Source organism: Gopherus flavomarginatus, chromosome 9 (assembly GCF_025201925.1).
Source record: "Gopherus flavomarginatus isolate rGopFla2 chromosome 9, rGopFla2.mat.asm, whole genome shotgun sequence".
NCBI lineage: Eukaryota > Metazoa > Chordata > Testudines > Testudinidae > Gopherus > Gopherus flavomarginatus.
This window is the reverse complement of record NC_066625.1, coordinates 88,365,048-88,379,637: the sequence shown is the minus strand read 5'-3', so window position 1 is coordinate 88,379,637 and position 14,590 is coordinate 88,365,048. Positions and strand designations below refer to the sequence as shown.

The following is a 14,590-nucleotide window of genomic DNA, read 5'->3' as shown; positions in this document are numbered from 1 at the left end:
CTATTTCACATAATCCTTATTTCAACTGTATCGATTCAGTTTGCCTCTGATACTCTTAATGATTTCTCACCGACCTCACCAGTAGGTGAGGCAAAATACTGATTTAAAACTATCCATGCAGTCGGAAGAGCCTCAGTGCTCTTTCAACCAACATTTTAAAATACGTTATTTTCTAATACAAATTTTGGGAAGACTCAAGTACTGTCTCTTTGTAGCAATCTATTAAACTGTATACAACTCTCTACTGCTGGGTGACCATTCTCAATTTAACTAGACCTGGAGTGTCACCAGCATGTCTCCATTATGAATGTGTAAGAACAGTACAGCAGCCATAGGCTGCACAATAATCCTATTCATTATGTTTAATTGTCTTCTGAAAATATGTCAGCAGATACATCTACCTAGTTAATACGTCTGCATTGCATTCTAATGAGCTAAACAGCAGGTACAATTAAATATGCAAAATATGCTGACAGTTTGCATTACAAATTAATCTGTTTACAGCAGGAATGCATTTAAAGGAAGATTGCAGTGAAACATGAAGTCCCTACATCTAATTGCAGAGCAAAGTCAATGGCTCCAAAACAGTTGCAGATATTTAAAAAAGGATAATTAACAATCAAACAAGCACAGTAACTATCTTACCAAGGTCAGACTGAATTCTTGGGAGAGGTCCCTAGTTCAGAGTTTGTGAGCAACATGGTGTACAGATGATTGTAACTGGTCAGCCAGCCACCTGCTAATGATGCACCTTACGTTCACAATACTCCTCTCCTCACTTTCCTCATATCTGACACCTGCACAATACAACCTGAGAGAAGGGTCAGAGGGCAGCAGCTGGGAGGATGTGTGACATATGTAAGAGTTGAGCTGGGGAAGTGTGGTCTACATGATTATGTGAGGATCCCAGAGTTCTGAAGGCTCTCAGGCTATTAGAGTCCCAATCTACCCACATATTTTTACCAAATGCAGTACAATGATTGGATCTGTAATACAACAGTGGTTTAACAATGGCAACATTCATGTATTTTATACACAGAGAGCCAAACCTTTAGTCCCTCCAGTATCACTGGCAAAGTTCCCATTGATTTCAACAGGACTAGGCTTTGGCTCTTAGACTGAACTTCAGCTTAGTCAGGAGAAGGAAGTCAGCGGCTTTCCCCACCCTTGCTGCATTCACAGCATCTAGCTGTTTTGCAAGGCACCTAAAAACGCTGCCCTTCTCTATTCTGAAGTACAGGAGCCTCTTCCAGGCAATAGGCTTATATCTGGGAAGGAGGCAGAACACAGCAGCTCTGAGAAACCTGTCCCACAGTGTGAGGGAAATACTATGTTTAGGATGGTATCCATACAGCTACATTCTTCTTCAATAAAATTTTTACTAAGGGCTTGACTGTAGATGTGCCTTGAGCCCACAATAAGGGACAATGCGTTGTTACGCTGCCCCAGGAGCAGACCCGGGGGAGACTGTGACTCAGAGTCATATTCTTCCTCCCAGTTCCCCTTACTACTCCCTCTCCAGAGCAAATTGTGCTGGGTCTATAACCAGCGCAACATATGTTGTCCAGTACACCAGTTCTGGCCAGCCCATTTGAGAGCCAGAGCCAAGGTCCCACCCAGTCCACACCGTGTTTCATTCATCTGCGTGAGTGGAGGATGTAGGGTTCTGGACAGTCCATTTCCACCTTCCATGCTGCTATCTGTGATGTGGCCCTACAGAATGTTAAATATTAACAGCTCTAATTAAGTGCTTGATCCTGAAATCCTTCTGCAGGTAAAACTCATCTGCTTGTCATTAATATTACTGTTTAGAAGTTGAAGAATTTAAACAATAGCCAAAAGAGCTCCTAAGAGCATAAGAACGGCCATACTGGGTCAGACTAAAAGTCCATCTCTCCCAGATCCTGTCTTCCGACAGTGGCCAATGTCAGGTGCCCCGGGGGGAAATGAACAGAACAGGGAATCATCAAGTGATCCATCCCCTGTGGCCCATTCCCAGCTTCTGGCAAACAGTGGCTAGGGACATCATCCCTGCCCATCCTGGCTAACAGCCATTGATGGACTTATCCTTCATGAACTTATCTAGCTCTTTTTTGAATCCTGTTATAGTCCCATCACTAGTGCTTGCTTACTACATATGATTTGTGCAGAGCATCATTATGGAGGATGAAGATGTTCTATTTATGATGTAGCTGCCTAAGCTGTTTCATCTTTCTGTAGACAAATGGAACACATGTGCTCTTACTTACCAGTTAACAGAACTGTCAGAGGGTCAGGAATCTGAATACTGAACATTTAGTCATCTTATTCCAAAGTAAACAGAATAATTACTCTGAATAAAATGCATTTGTAAAAAAACAGTGTCTTGACTTTTATTGCCTTTGACAAATACAATACTCTAAAATGCAAGGAAAACAAGTAGTGCAAAAACACCATTTTAGGTATGGACAGCTCTGAGTACACTACTTATAACAACAATGAAGCAGATGAAACAATGAAAATATTCTTTCTGTGCTGACTTTATCAGCCTACTTCCTTCAGAGGCAACTGTTTTTCCTAAACTGGAGGGGCATGTGACAGTGCATATTTATACTTGATATATCTGTTAGGCATCGGTGTACATGGTGATAGAGCCATTTAATGTATCTAAGCTAGAAAAAAAAAACTGCATATGATCCAGTGCGCACATGATCCTAAACTAGGTAGCAGCCTCTATTCTACAAGCCTTGCTGGTTTCTTTAATTTTGACTCGACATTGCCAATGTAACTGCTGGATGATGTAATCTGTCATTATGCATATTGTTAGTGCTGTTGCACTAGTGATTGGCACTGGCGACCAGCATTCAGGGTTTGGTGTTACTCAGTTTCCAAATGTAGGTAAGTAACTGAACACATTTATTTTAATACTTGTTACAATAACTGTACATACCGCCTGGAAAGGGTGAGCTCTGGAGTCAAGTTACACCTTGACCCTGGAGACTTGGTATACACGCACACGCAGTCACTCTAGGCTCATATACCCAGAAAGTGGAAGACTGAGTTCAGATCTAAACTTGTAAAGTTAGATTTTACTGCCCAATTTATTTACACGTGTGCTATTTGCTAAAATGTTGCACCATTAGATGTAACAGGCAGAATTCAACTTACGAAAGTTCTACAACTCTGCTCCCCTGGAAACGGCAAAAAAACGCTCACTTGTAGATCTGAGCAATTGTGTGCACAGAGCAATGAGGTTCCTGCTAAAATGTCACCTCTGGTAGGTGGAGGTAACCATGGGTGACAAAAGGCCACTGGGCCTAGCAAACTTGATGTAATCTAAAGGATCTTCTTCTGCAAAGCCTCAAAACCAGGAGACGCCGTGGGGGGGAGAGACAGGAATTGGGAAATAGTGCTTGATGGCATGCAGATGTCTCAGTTATCTGCTGCAGCTATTGTACCGTTCCACAAAAGAACAAGAGAATTCAGTGAAAGTCTCCACCACTTCAATACGTTTCACACCCAGGCTGGGTTTTGTGCTTTAGTGCAAAGTCTTGTGGCAACAGATATAAAGTAGCTTAGGCCATGGCTACACTGGCACTTTACAGCGCTGCAACTTTCGCGCTCAGGGGTGTGAAAAAAACACCCCCCTGAGCGCTGCAAGATACAGCCTCAGTGTAATCAGTGCCGCAGCGCTGGGAGCATGCTCCCAGCGCTGCAAGCTACACCCGTAGAGGATGTGGTTTACGTGCAGCGCTGGGAGAGCTCTCTCCAGTGCTGGCGCTCCAACCACTCACACTTCAAAGCGCTGCCGCGGCAGCGCTCCTGTCAAGTGTGGCCATACCCTGAGTGTATTGTCGCTGACAGTCTTAGCATTTATACGGAGCCTTTCACCCAATGAACTCAATTAAATGACAAATTAATTAAACTTTATCCTGGTAAGATACCTATTATGCCCACTGGATCTACTGGTAAACTGAGGCACAAGCAAGTTAAGAAACTTGTCCACACTCACTCTTAGTCAACAGAAGAATCAGAAACAAAAACCAGGAATCTTAATTCCTAGTCTCCTCTTTTTACCACTACAGCATTCTGGATAAGATTTTCAAATGGACTTAAGTCCCATTTTCAAAAGTGGCTAAATACTTAGGCACCCTGAAAATTTTATCTAATGTATCCAGAATAAGGATTTGGAATGAGCGCTCAAATTGGAAGGCCTTGCTCACCTTCTAGATAACAGCATAATACTACAATAGAAGGGATATAGCAATCAGACACGTACGTTGTTTGTACAGATAAAACCACATGCATGAAATATATATACACCAAAACATACTCATGTAATATTTTATTGTGTGCACTTCTCCTTAATGAGCATGCTTTACTAGAGAAAAGAAGAAATACCATTTGGATAGAATGTATATTCTCTGTACTTTATTCTTGGACTTAATGGACTTGGCTTCCTCTTTCTGCAAACTTTGACTTTGTGCAAAATTAGACCAGTTTGATTGCTAATTCTGTGCTAAATCTAAGTTCATTTCTCATTACCCTTCCATTTCTATTCTTTATCCTGAGGGGAAGAGAGAGCAGTTAGCATTGGGCCATTCTCACATCTTCCAAAGAAGTGGTATAGGTGTTAATCTTTTGTTTATGTTTGATGTGGGTAATGACGACTATGACTACAGCTTTAGGTTTATTAATATGCAAACTACCACCTTATTAACCACAAGGTATGGTTTGAAGTTAAGCTGCAATATTTGCTGAAATGTCTGATCTGGAATAAAAGACTTGCTCATTATTTGTTTCCTTTGCTTTTATCCATGCTCTAGTCAGAAACTGCCATGTCTGCTGCATTGTATTATACATCTTTTTTCATGAGGACCACTTTTCCACCTGGATTATCACCACTGTGGAATTTTTTGACTCCTTAGTCCATAAGAGTCTTCTATGTGATACATTTTATGCATGATAGCAAAGAAGTCAAGGTTAAATTTTCTTCCATTTGCCTAACGCATTAAATCCTATATATAGCTACTCATGACTAGTGAGAAATAAATATGTATTCTGATTTGCACTTCATTACTCTGTATCCATCTGCACAGATATAGGATGTGGATGCATGCATGCCCACTTGCCCATACGTGTTTATTTACAATTAAAGTCCCTTGAGGGAACACTGCTGGACTCTGTCATGTTACTTAGTGTCCCATCTGTTGTTTTATGGCTTAGGTATACATATTTTCAGTATGAGCAAGCTAGGAACAGATCAAGCCCAGCAAAATCTGAAGTGAGAAGAAGGATGAGCTTGTGTGTTTCTCTTTGGACCAGATGTAGCTCATGCATTCCAGAAAGCACCAAGGTACTTTCTATTCCAAGTAACCTATCAAGACGTAACCAATATTCAGTACACCTTTTAATCAAGCCAATGAAAGTTATGGAAGATGATGTTGGAGAAGTCACAGTTAACTGGGCAGGAAAAAAATCTGATTCAGCTTCTAAACTCAAAGCAGAAGATATTACATAAGGCATAAAATATTAAATTTACAGTGTCTGTGCTTGACTACAAATATTATTGGTTATCTGAAAGACCACCCATAATTCATTAGGCAGACAACTCATTTTAAAATGAATGTTTAAAATAATATTTTGCTCTATTTCACCAGTGAAGAGGCTAAGCAATGGCTTCTCACACTTACTTCATGAATTGGCCACTATGGGAACGGTTCTAATGTAAGTGAACTGGCATTGTTTGTACATTGGGAACATGATATAGAGTTTTTCATTTGTATATAGCAGCTTTTGCATCTGTTCCATTCGCTCTTTGCTCTTGAAGGAAGATAAACTGTTAATTCCATGTTTTTGAGGAAACTCAGAATGAAGGGTAACAAAGAGTTGGCAGTTTTTCAAAGGGACACTATTAAGGGCCCAAAAGCAAGCTATTCCGATGGGTAGGAAAGATAGAAAATGTGGTAAAAGACCACCTTGGCTTAACTACGAGATCTTGCATGATCTAAAAAATAAAAAGGAGTCATAAAAAATGGAAACGAGGACAGATTACAAAGGATGAATATAGGCAAACAACACAGGAATGCAGGGGCAGGATTAGAAAGGCACAAAATGAGCTCAAACTAGCTACAGTAATAAAGGGAAACAAGACAACTTTTTATCAATACGTTAGAAGCAAGAGGAAGCCCAAGGACAGGGTAGGCCCACTGCTCAGTGAGGAGGGAGAAACAGTAACAGGAAACTTGGAAATGGCAGAGATGCTTAATGACTTCTTTGTTTCAGTCTTCACAGAGAAGTCTGAAGGAATGCCTAACGTGAATGCTAATGGGAAGAGGGTAGGTTTAGAAGATAAAATAAAAAAGAACAAGGTAAAAATCACTTAGAAAAGTTAGATGCCTGCAAGTCACCAGGGCCTGATGAAATGCATCCTAGAGCACTAAAGGAGCTAATAGAGGAGGTATCTGAGCCTCCAGCTATTATCTTTGGAAAATCATGAGGGACAGAAGAGATTCCAGAAGACTGGAAAAGGGCAAATATAGTTCCCATCTATAAAATGGGAAATAAAAACAACCCAGGAAACTACAGACTAGTTAGTTTAACTTCTGTGTCAGGAAAGATAATGGAGCAAGTAATTAAGGGAATCATCTGCAAACACTTGGAAGGTGGTAAGGTGATAGGGAATAGCCAGCATGGATTTGTAAAGAACAAATCATGTCAAACCAATCTGATAGGTTTCTGTGATAGGATAACGAGTCTTGTGGATAAGAGAGAAGCGGTGGATATGGTATACCTAGACTTTAGTAAGGCATTTGATACGGTCTTGCATGATATTCTTATCAATAACTAGGCAAATACAACTTAGATGGGGCTACTATAAGGGGGGTGCATAACTGGCTGGATAACTGTACTCAGAGAGTAGTTATTAATGGTTCCCAATCTTGCTGGAAAGGTATAACAAGGGGTGGTTCTGTACGGGTCTGTTTTGGGACCGGCTCTGTTCAATATCTTCATCAACGACTTAGGCCTTGGCTACACTGGCGCTTTACAGCGCTGCAACTTTCTCGCTCAAGAGTGTGAAAAAAACACACCCCTGAGCGCAGCAAGTTACAGCGCTGCAAAGCGCCAGTGTAAACAGTGCCCCAGAGCTGGCGCTCCCAGCGCTGTAAGCTAATCCCCATGGGGAGGTGGAGTACCTGCAGCTCTGGGAGAGCTCTCTCCCAGCGCTGGCGCCGCGACCACACTCGCATTTCAAAGCACTGCACGGGAGCGCTCCCGCGGCAGTGCTTTGGAGTTTTAGTGTAGCCAAGCCCTTAGATATTGGCATAGAAAGTGCACTTATTAAGTTTGCAGATGATACCAAACTGGGAGGGATTGCAACTTCTTTGGACGACAGGGTCATAATTCAAAATGATCTGGACAAATTGGAGAAATGGTCTGAGGTAAACAAGATGAAGTTTAATAAAGACAAATGTAAAGTGCTCCACTTAGGAAGGAACGATCAGTTTCACACATACAGAACGGACAAGACTGTCTAGGAAGGAGTACGGCAGAAAGGGATCTAGGGGTTATAGTGGACTACAAGCTAAATATGAGTCAATAGTGTGACGCTGTTGCAAAAAAAGCAAATATGATTCTGGGATGCTGTGACGAAGTGGGACTGTTCTTAACGTTTCCTCTGAATACTGTGTGGGTGCCTCAGTTTCTGGCAGACACTCTGTCTCCAGGCAACTAATGGCCCAGGCCCTTCCTCCCACAAGGTGATGCTAAAGGTGTGGGAGAACAAAGAGGTCAGGTGACCTCCTGGCTTGGGAAAGAGACAAACGTCAGAGAGGAGGGGTTGGGGGAGGTTTCAGTTTGGAGCTGGCTGGGGACGCAGAGTGAGTGAAGATGTAGGTGTCTGGTTCGCTGTCCCCTAGGATGGACCCAGCTGAGGGGTCCCGTTCTCTGTACCTACAAGCTCTGTTTTAGACCGTGTTCCTGTCAATCTAATAAACCTCTGTTTTACTGGCTGGCTAAGAGTCACATCTGACTGCAAAGTAGGGGTGTGTGCATGACCCTCTGCCTTCCCCAGGACCCAGCCTGGGCACACTCACTGTGGGAAGTGCATGGAGGAGCATATGCTGAACGCTCCAAGGTCAGACCCAGGAAGGTTAAGCCGTGTGAGCTTCTTGCCCTGACGACAGTCTGCTCCAAGGGAGAGGAGGCTCCCCAAAGTCTTGACTGGCTTTGTGGGGAGCAGTTCCAGAGCATCGCCCGGGGACTCTGTGACAGACGCATTAAGAGGTGAGTTGTGAGCAAGACACGAGAAGTCATTCTTCCGCTCTACTCTGCACTGGTTAGGCCTCAACTGGAGTAGTCTGTTCAGTTCTGGGCACCGCATTTCAAGAAAGATGTGGAGAAATTGGAAGGGTCCAGAGAAGAGCAGCAAGGATGATTAAAGGTCTAGAAAACATGACCTATGAAGGAAGGCTGAAAGAACTGGGTTTGTTTAGTTTGGAAAAGAGAAGACTGAGAGGGGATATGATAGCAGTTTCAGGTATCTAAAAGTGTGTCATGAGGAGGAGGGAGAAAACTTGTTCATCTTAGCCTCTAAGGATAGAACAAGAAGCATTGGCTTTAAACTGCAGCAAAGGAGGTTTAGGTTGGACAGTAGGAAAAAATTCCTAATTGTCAGGATAGTTAAACACTAGAATAAATTGCCTAGGGAGGTTGTGGAATCTCCATCTCTGGAGATATTTAAGAGTAGGTTAGATAAATGTCTATCAGGGATGGTCTAGATAGTATTTGGTCCTACCATGAGGGCAGGGGACTGGACTCGATGACCTCTCGAGGTCCTAGAATCTATGAATCTATTTGTAAATAACTATCCAGATCTAAACCATCCTTGGTAAATTTTATCAAATGTAAACATCACAATGAAAGCCTCATTTCCTCCTGGAAGAGGACAAGAAAATTATAAAATGGCCAATATGAATGACAGCTCTTACAAATTAATAGCAGGATTTTCAAAGGAGCCTAAGGGAGTTAGGTGCCCAACACCCACAGGCACTTTTGAAAATCCCGACCTCTCTCTTTTTCCACCTGTAGGTACTTTTCCACCTGTAGCTAATAAAATACATATTCCTCTGTTCTCCCAACAGCATGCTATTAACATCCTCACACACAAAAATGTTGCTGATAAAGCAGCACCCTTTCGCAGGTATAGCACAGAACAAACATTAACTGAGAAGTTAGGATTGCAACTCTGATTGACAATAATAAGAGCTGAAAAGTCACAAATTCTAAGAACTGGGCTGGAATTTTATTATTATTTCTATTGCACCTCAAAACCAGGGTTCTATTTGCTAGGCACACACAAACATATCAGCAAAGAGATTAGCCCTGCCCAAAAGCGTTTACAATGTAAATTCATCGTTCCTGTTTAAAGCAGAAACTGAATTTAGACTACTCATTTCTCCTCGAGTTGATACTTTCTCTTATCCTCCTTTTAATCACAAATAATGTCTGCTACTGTACCCTCCAACTGTGCACCAGGACTGAGTGAGCAGATGGGTTAAATTAAGCAGTATTGTTAGCAACATTAAGATCTGTAGCTGTTATTTTCAGACACTTTGGTACCATTATAAATGCAAAGGGTTTTCTTCTTGTTTGCCAAAATACTTACTTAACCCTTTCCTTGTTCTCTAACAGGTATATTCTCAGCATCTGCCATAGTTTGGTAAGTGTTTTTGAAAGAGCTGGTACATATGGATCAATTTAGCCATAATTATATTATTAAGAAAATCTAAAAGTCACAAATAGGTGAAAATTTAAGAGAAGTCAAAAAATTAACTTGAGGAATGAAGATAGGGCTTTATACTGAGAATGGTTTCAACTCTGCTTACAGAGATTTAAAAAGTTACACTTCTTTGTCTTTCAAAATAGTAGTGTAGGGGTAATGAACCAAATATTTATGTGCCTAAAGATGCAGGTGAGTACCTAGTCGGATTATTAAAAGTGCCTATTTAGGTTAGGCATCCAAATCCTATTGAATTCCATGGGAGTTAGGTGCCTAACTTGCTTAGGCACTTCTGAAAATCCCATTAGGTATCTATCTGCATCTTTAGGCACCTAAATACTTTGGAAAATCTGGTTGTCCGTCTACTTTTTTGTTTGGGTGGGGAGGAACAGAAAAGATGCAGGCAATAAAAATCCATAACCAGAGTAGGTGAAAGGCTATCGAGTAAAATTAATCCCTGGCATAACTCCACTGATGTCAGCAACATCACAGGGCTTAGTGTGGCCCTCTGTCTTTGTGAAAAGCTGCACTGAACCAGGAAGTGTGATATTCACTTAGAAAACAAAAGAACAAATCTGTCACTCACCTCTGTGTAAAATCTTTAAACTCCATAAATAGGTAAGGCCTTTAACAACCTGCAAACAAGAGAAACAATACATAATAAAATTTTCTAATAGGGAACTATATGCATTTCAGTTGGCTTTTATTCTTAAGGATTTGGGTTGCAAGTGCAAGAAGCAAGACTGAAAAATAGGTATATTCCAGTTTACCCCATGTTTTGATGGTTGTCTTAGCTGCATTGTCCAGTAGTCATCCTGAAGATCAAGTCCAACTTTATCTCTTGTTTATTAAGAATACTTTATAGACTCATAGACTCTAGGACTGGAAGGGACCTCGAGAGGTCATTGAGTCCAGTCCCCTGCCCTCATGGCAGGACCAAATACTGTCTAAACCATCCCTAATAGACATTTATCTAACCTACTCTTAAATATCTCCAGAGATGGAGATTCCACAACTTCCCTAGGCAATCTATTCCAGTGTTTAACTACCCTGACAGTTAGGAACTTTTTCCTAATGTCCAACCTAAATCTCCCTTGCTGCAGTTTAAGCCCATTGCTTCTTGTTCTATCATTGAAGGCTAAGGTGAACAAGTTTTCTCCCTCCTCCTGATGACACTCTTTTAGATACCTGAAAACTGCTATCATGTCCCCTCTCAGTCTTCTCTTTTCCAAACTAAACAAACCCAATTCCTTCAGCCTTCCTTCACAGGTCATGTTCTCAAGACCTTTAATCATTCTCGTTGCTCTTCTCTGGACCCTCTCCAGTTTCTCCACATCTTTTTTGAAATGCGGTGCCCAGAACTGGACACAATACTCCAGTTGAGGCCTAACCAGCGCAGAGTAAAGCGGAAGAATGACCTCTCGTGTCTTGTTTACAACACACCTGTTAATGCATCCCAGAATCACATTTGCTTTTTTTGCAACAGTATCACACTGTTGACTCATATTAAGCTTGTGGTCCACTATGACCCCTAGATCTCTTTCTGCCATAATCCTTCCTAGACAGTCTCCTCCCATTCTGTATGTGTGAAACTGATTGTTTCATTAATTCCTGAGTGTTATTAATTTCACATGAAGGAGTTCATTACAGTTTTAGCTCAAATAAGTATGAGTAATGTCTAAAATAGACAGCTTAGTCGTCAGAGAATATATTTAGGGGCCAAATTTGGCCCAAATAGCAAATGTAGATCTTTCCCCAACCTTTTAAATCAAGTTCTGTTTGTTTGTTTGTTTTAAAGTAAGAGGATGGAAATTTTCTTCATATAACTATTCTAAGCAGAGGATTGAATGCATGCCCTGACTGTGGATTTAACCCACTTTGAAACAGTATTCCTGTTAGGCCAATTATCTCTCTCTTTCTCTTAAAGTAATATCCAGCATTTTTTACTGTAAAAATGGCATTTTCAGACCTATGCATTTCCAAAGTTGCTCCAGTTATTTTAAGGAGAGATATCCGTGGTTCAAACTATTAACAATACATCATCAACAAATAGGCTTATTTTCTGTTCATTTGTCCCCACTCCTATAGCATGACATTGGTTGAAGTTTACTGAGCAAAAGGCTATACGTAAATGGCATAAAAATGGTGGTAGAGTATGTAGCCTTGCTTTGTCTTTCTTTTTAAATTAAGGTTGTTGGCACATGCCATTAACATTCTACAGTGTTGAGGGTCTATAATATAAACTTCATATCAGTTTTAGAAATTAGAATAAAATCCTCTCAAAATGAAAACCTGCTGTGGAAGACCCTGTGCAAGGGCTCAGTCTTGCAAGGTGGTGAGTAGGGCTGAGTTTGATTTGAACCCAAACACATTTTTTTCCAATATTTTTGTCAAATCAGAAAAGTAAAAAAAAAAAAACAAAAACCCTTAGCCAACTCAAAACCTTTTGGTTGACTTGAAGCAACCTCCCCCTCCCCCTCAGTTTTTCAGTTCAGGTCTACCAACACATTTTTTGAAATCTGACATGCGTTTCAATCAACATTCCATAGTGCATTGTGCATACATTAAGTCTACATTCCTCAAACTAACACCTCAGGATGCTTCCATACATGGAATATTTACATATGTTTATTTCAAATGTAGCAGCAAGAGAACCATTAGATCTGAGATGCACCAAGCATTACCATTTATTTTCCATCCTTTATTTCTTTCCTAGGATTACATACAGAATAGTCTATGACTATACAGGCTGTTCAGTCAACTGCACAGGAACACAATCCTGTACTACAGGTTACTTAGAAATAGGCTCTTCTCCCTAGGTTTTGTAAAGCAATCCCCACAAACAACAAAGTAATTAACCCCCCCCCAAATAATGTAACTTCTTGCCTTCTGCCACCACCAAGGTTTTTTCCTGATCTGCTTTTTCCAGTAGCCAGAGATCTATAAGATCATCTAATAAACCTGATTCTATTTTTGCACACTTTTCTTCTCCAGAACATTTCTGCTGTGTCAGCCAATTATTTTATTACAAAAATTTCCCTACAAAATTTGCTGTCTATAATGACTTTCCACTCATTTTCCTGACTGAGGTAGGTCCTTTTGTCCAGTTTTCTGAACAACAGGCCATTTTAGATGGATTGGAAAGTGACAGGAGTTCTTCATGCAGAACAATGAAAATTCTTTTTGGCCATTAACGAGGTTGAAATAAAATAAAGTTGTTTTTGTTAAAGTGAATGACTCGGAAACTTTACAAAAGTCAAGTGGAACCTGAGCCTCTTTTGTATACTGAATAATGATTTTGGATCCCTATTAAATTGCTCTAGATGGCACCTTCAGAGGGCTAAACTTGCATCCCTGGTACCAAGTGCCTCGTGGCCTCAGATGGTAATTACCCATCACAAAGAGCCTTAATCATAGTCCATATATCCCCCTCAGTGTGGCCTTGCTCACTTTAGCCTTTCAAAAAGCAAAACAGTAGAATTCTATTTACATATTGTTTCCAAAATTGCCAGATTATAGCAATACTAAAAAAATAAGGAATGGTATTGCAGTCATTCTCCACTTCCCCAACAAATATAGTTTTGGATACAGTAAGCTATTCTCTTCATTAAACATATATTCAGACAATTTAAAATCTTTAAAAAGATTTTAAAGAAGTTCTGGAATGAATTTTGAACATTTATAATGTACAGGAATAAAGCAAATATTTGCTAGGGAAAAAAAATCAACAGTTGAGAGTTATTGTACATCTCTTTATTAAGGCACACATGCCACATAAGTGGTTATAAAGAGCTTGCTATTAAACAAACTATCACATTCAGATTATCTGTGCAACAGAGTACATGAAAATTCAAGGAGTTTTTTTTATGTAACCTATATTTTAAAGCAACAGAATAAAGAAAATGAGCATAAATTATTGTCATTCACTGAAACACTAAAACATACATTTAAAGAGATGCCATTTTCCTATTAAGGATGGACATTTTGGTATTAAGCATTATTCTATAAAGATGCCAGCATAAAGTATCTTTTGATTGAACATCTATGAGGTATTACTGGCATTCAGTAAAGTAGGTTTTGCAACAATGACTTGACAAAGCCTTGACACAAAAAGTACTTCTACCTGCTGCCAATCACTCACTCTCTTGACAGTTCAAGTGCACATCCTTTCAGGAACAACTTCAATCAACATTAGCACTAAAAATACAGTGCACAATGTCACTAATTCAGAAATGGAGGTGGAAATAAATGTGTGAAGTGGCAAGCAAAGGTAGAATAGTATCAGCCACAGAGATGCCTGAAAGCACACACACTGCAGTAGAAAATTGTTTAGCAAGATGGAGTATAGCCTGCCTCTTTCAGGGTTCTCAGATTTTCCTTTTCCTTTTCCCATGGAAAAACCACCAGCCATTCACTGAATAAAGTGAATACTATAGTAAACAGAAAAAGGTTTCCCTTCTCATCAAGGCTGCACTGGGCAGAATGATCTAGAATTTTGTGACGGAATCAGACACAGCTCTCTCCCCCCGAGGCTCACTTCTGGCAGCTTCCTCCATTCTCTCTCACTGCTTTCCTTTGACTAAACACCCTCTGTCTTCTCTATGAGTCAGCTCTCTTTCGTTGAGTCTTTATTCAGATTCCTCCCATTACCCTGCCCTTTCTCCACCACTCTCTCATCCTTATTGTATCTTCTTACATCCATGGCAAATAACTAATACTGAAAAAGAAGCCCAGTATTTGACAAGGCAGAACTTCTCTAGGAAAGAAAAGAATGGACTCGATAATGGACTCTTGCAGGATCAACTTGAATCAAAGACGCCTTGTGCGCCT

The 14,590-nt window shown here is 40.4% G+C and overlaps 1 protein-coding gene across 8 annotated transcripts in view; it reads right to left on the bottom strand.

The window, feature by feature from the left end:
• The window catches only part of MAP2K5 (mitogen-activated protein kinase kinase 5), a 188,461-nt gene that overhangs the window by 90,568 nt on the left and 83,303 nt on the right, over positions 1-14,590 (bottom strand). For all 8 annotated transcript variants that reach the window (XR_007776286.1, XR_007776287.1, XM_050967577.1 and 5 more), the window contains one exon: positions 10,347-10,395. Coding sequence is in view for 6 of the 8 variants with exons in the window: in XM_050967577.1 (XP_050823534.1) it covers positions 10,347-10,395 (49 nt within the window). In the remaining 2 variants the exon portion in view is untranslated. The remainder of the gene's footprint in view (positions 1-10,346; positions 10,396-14,590) is intronic.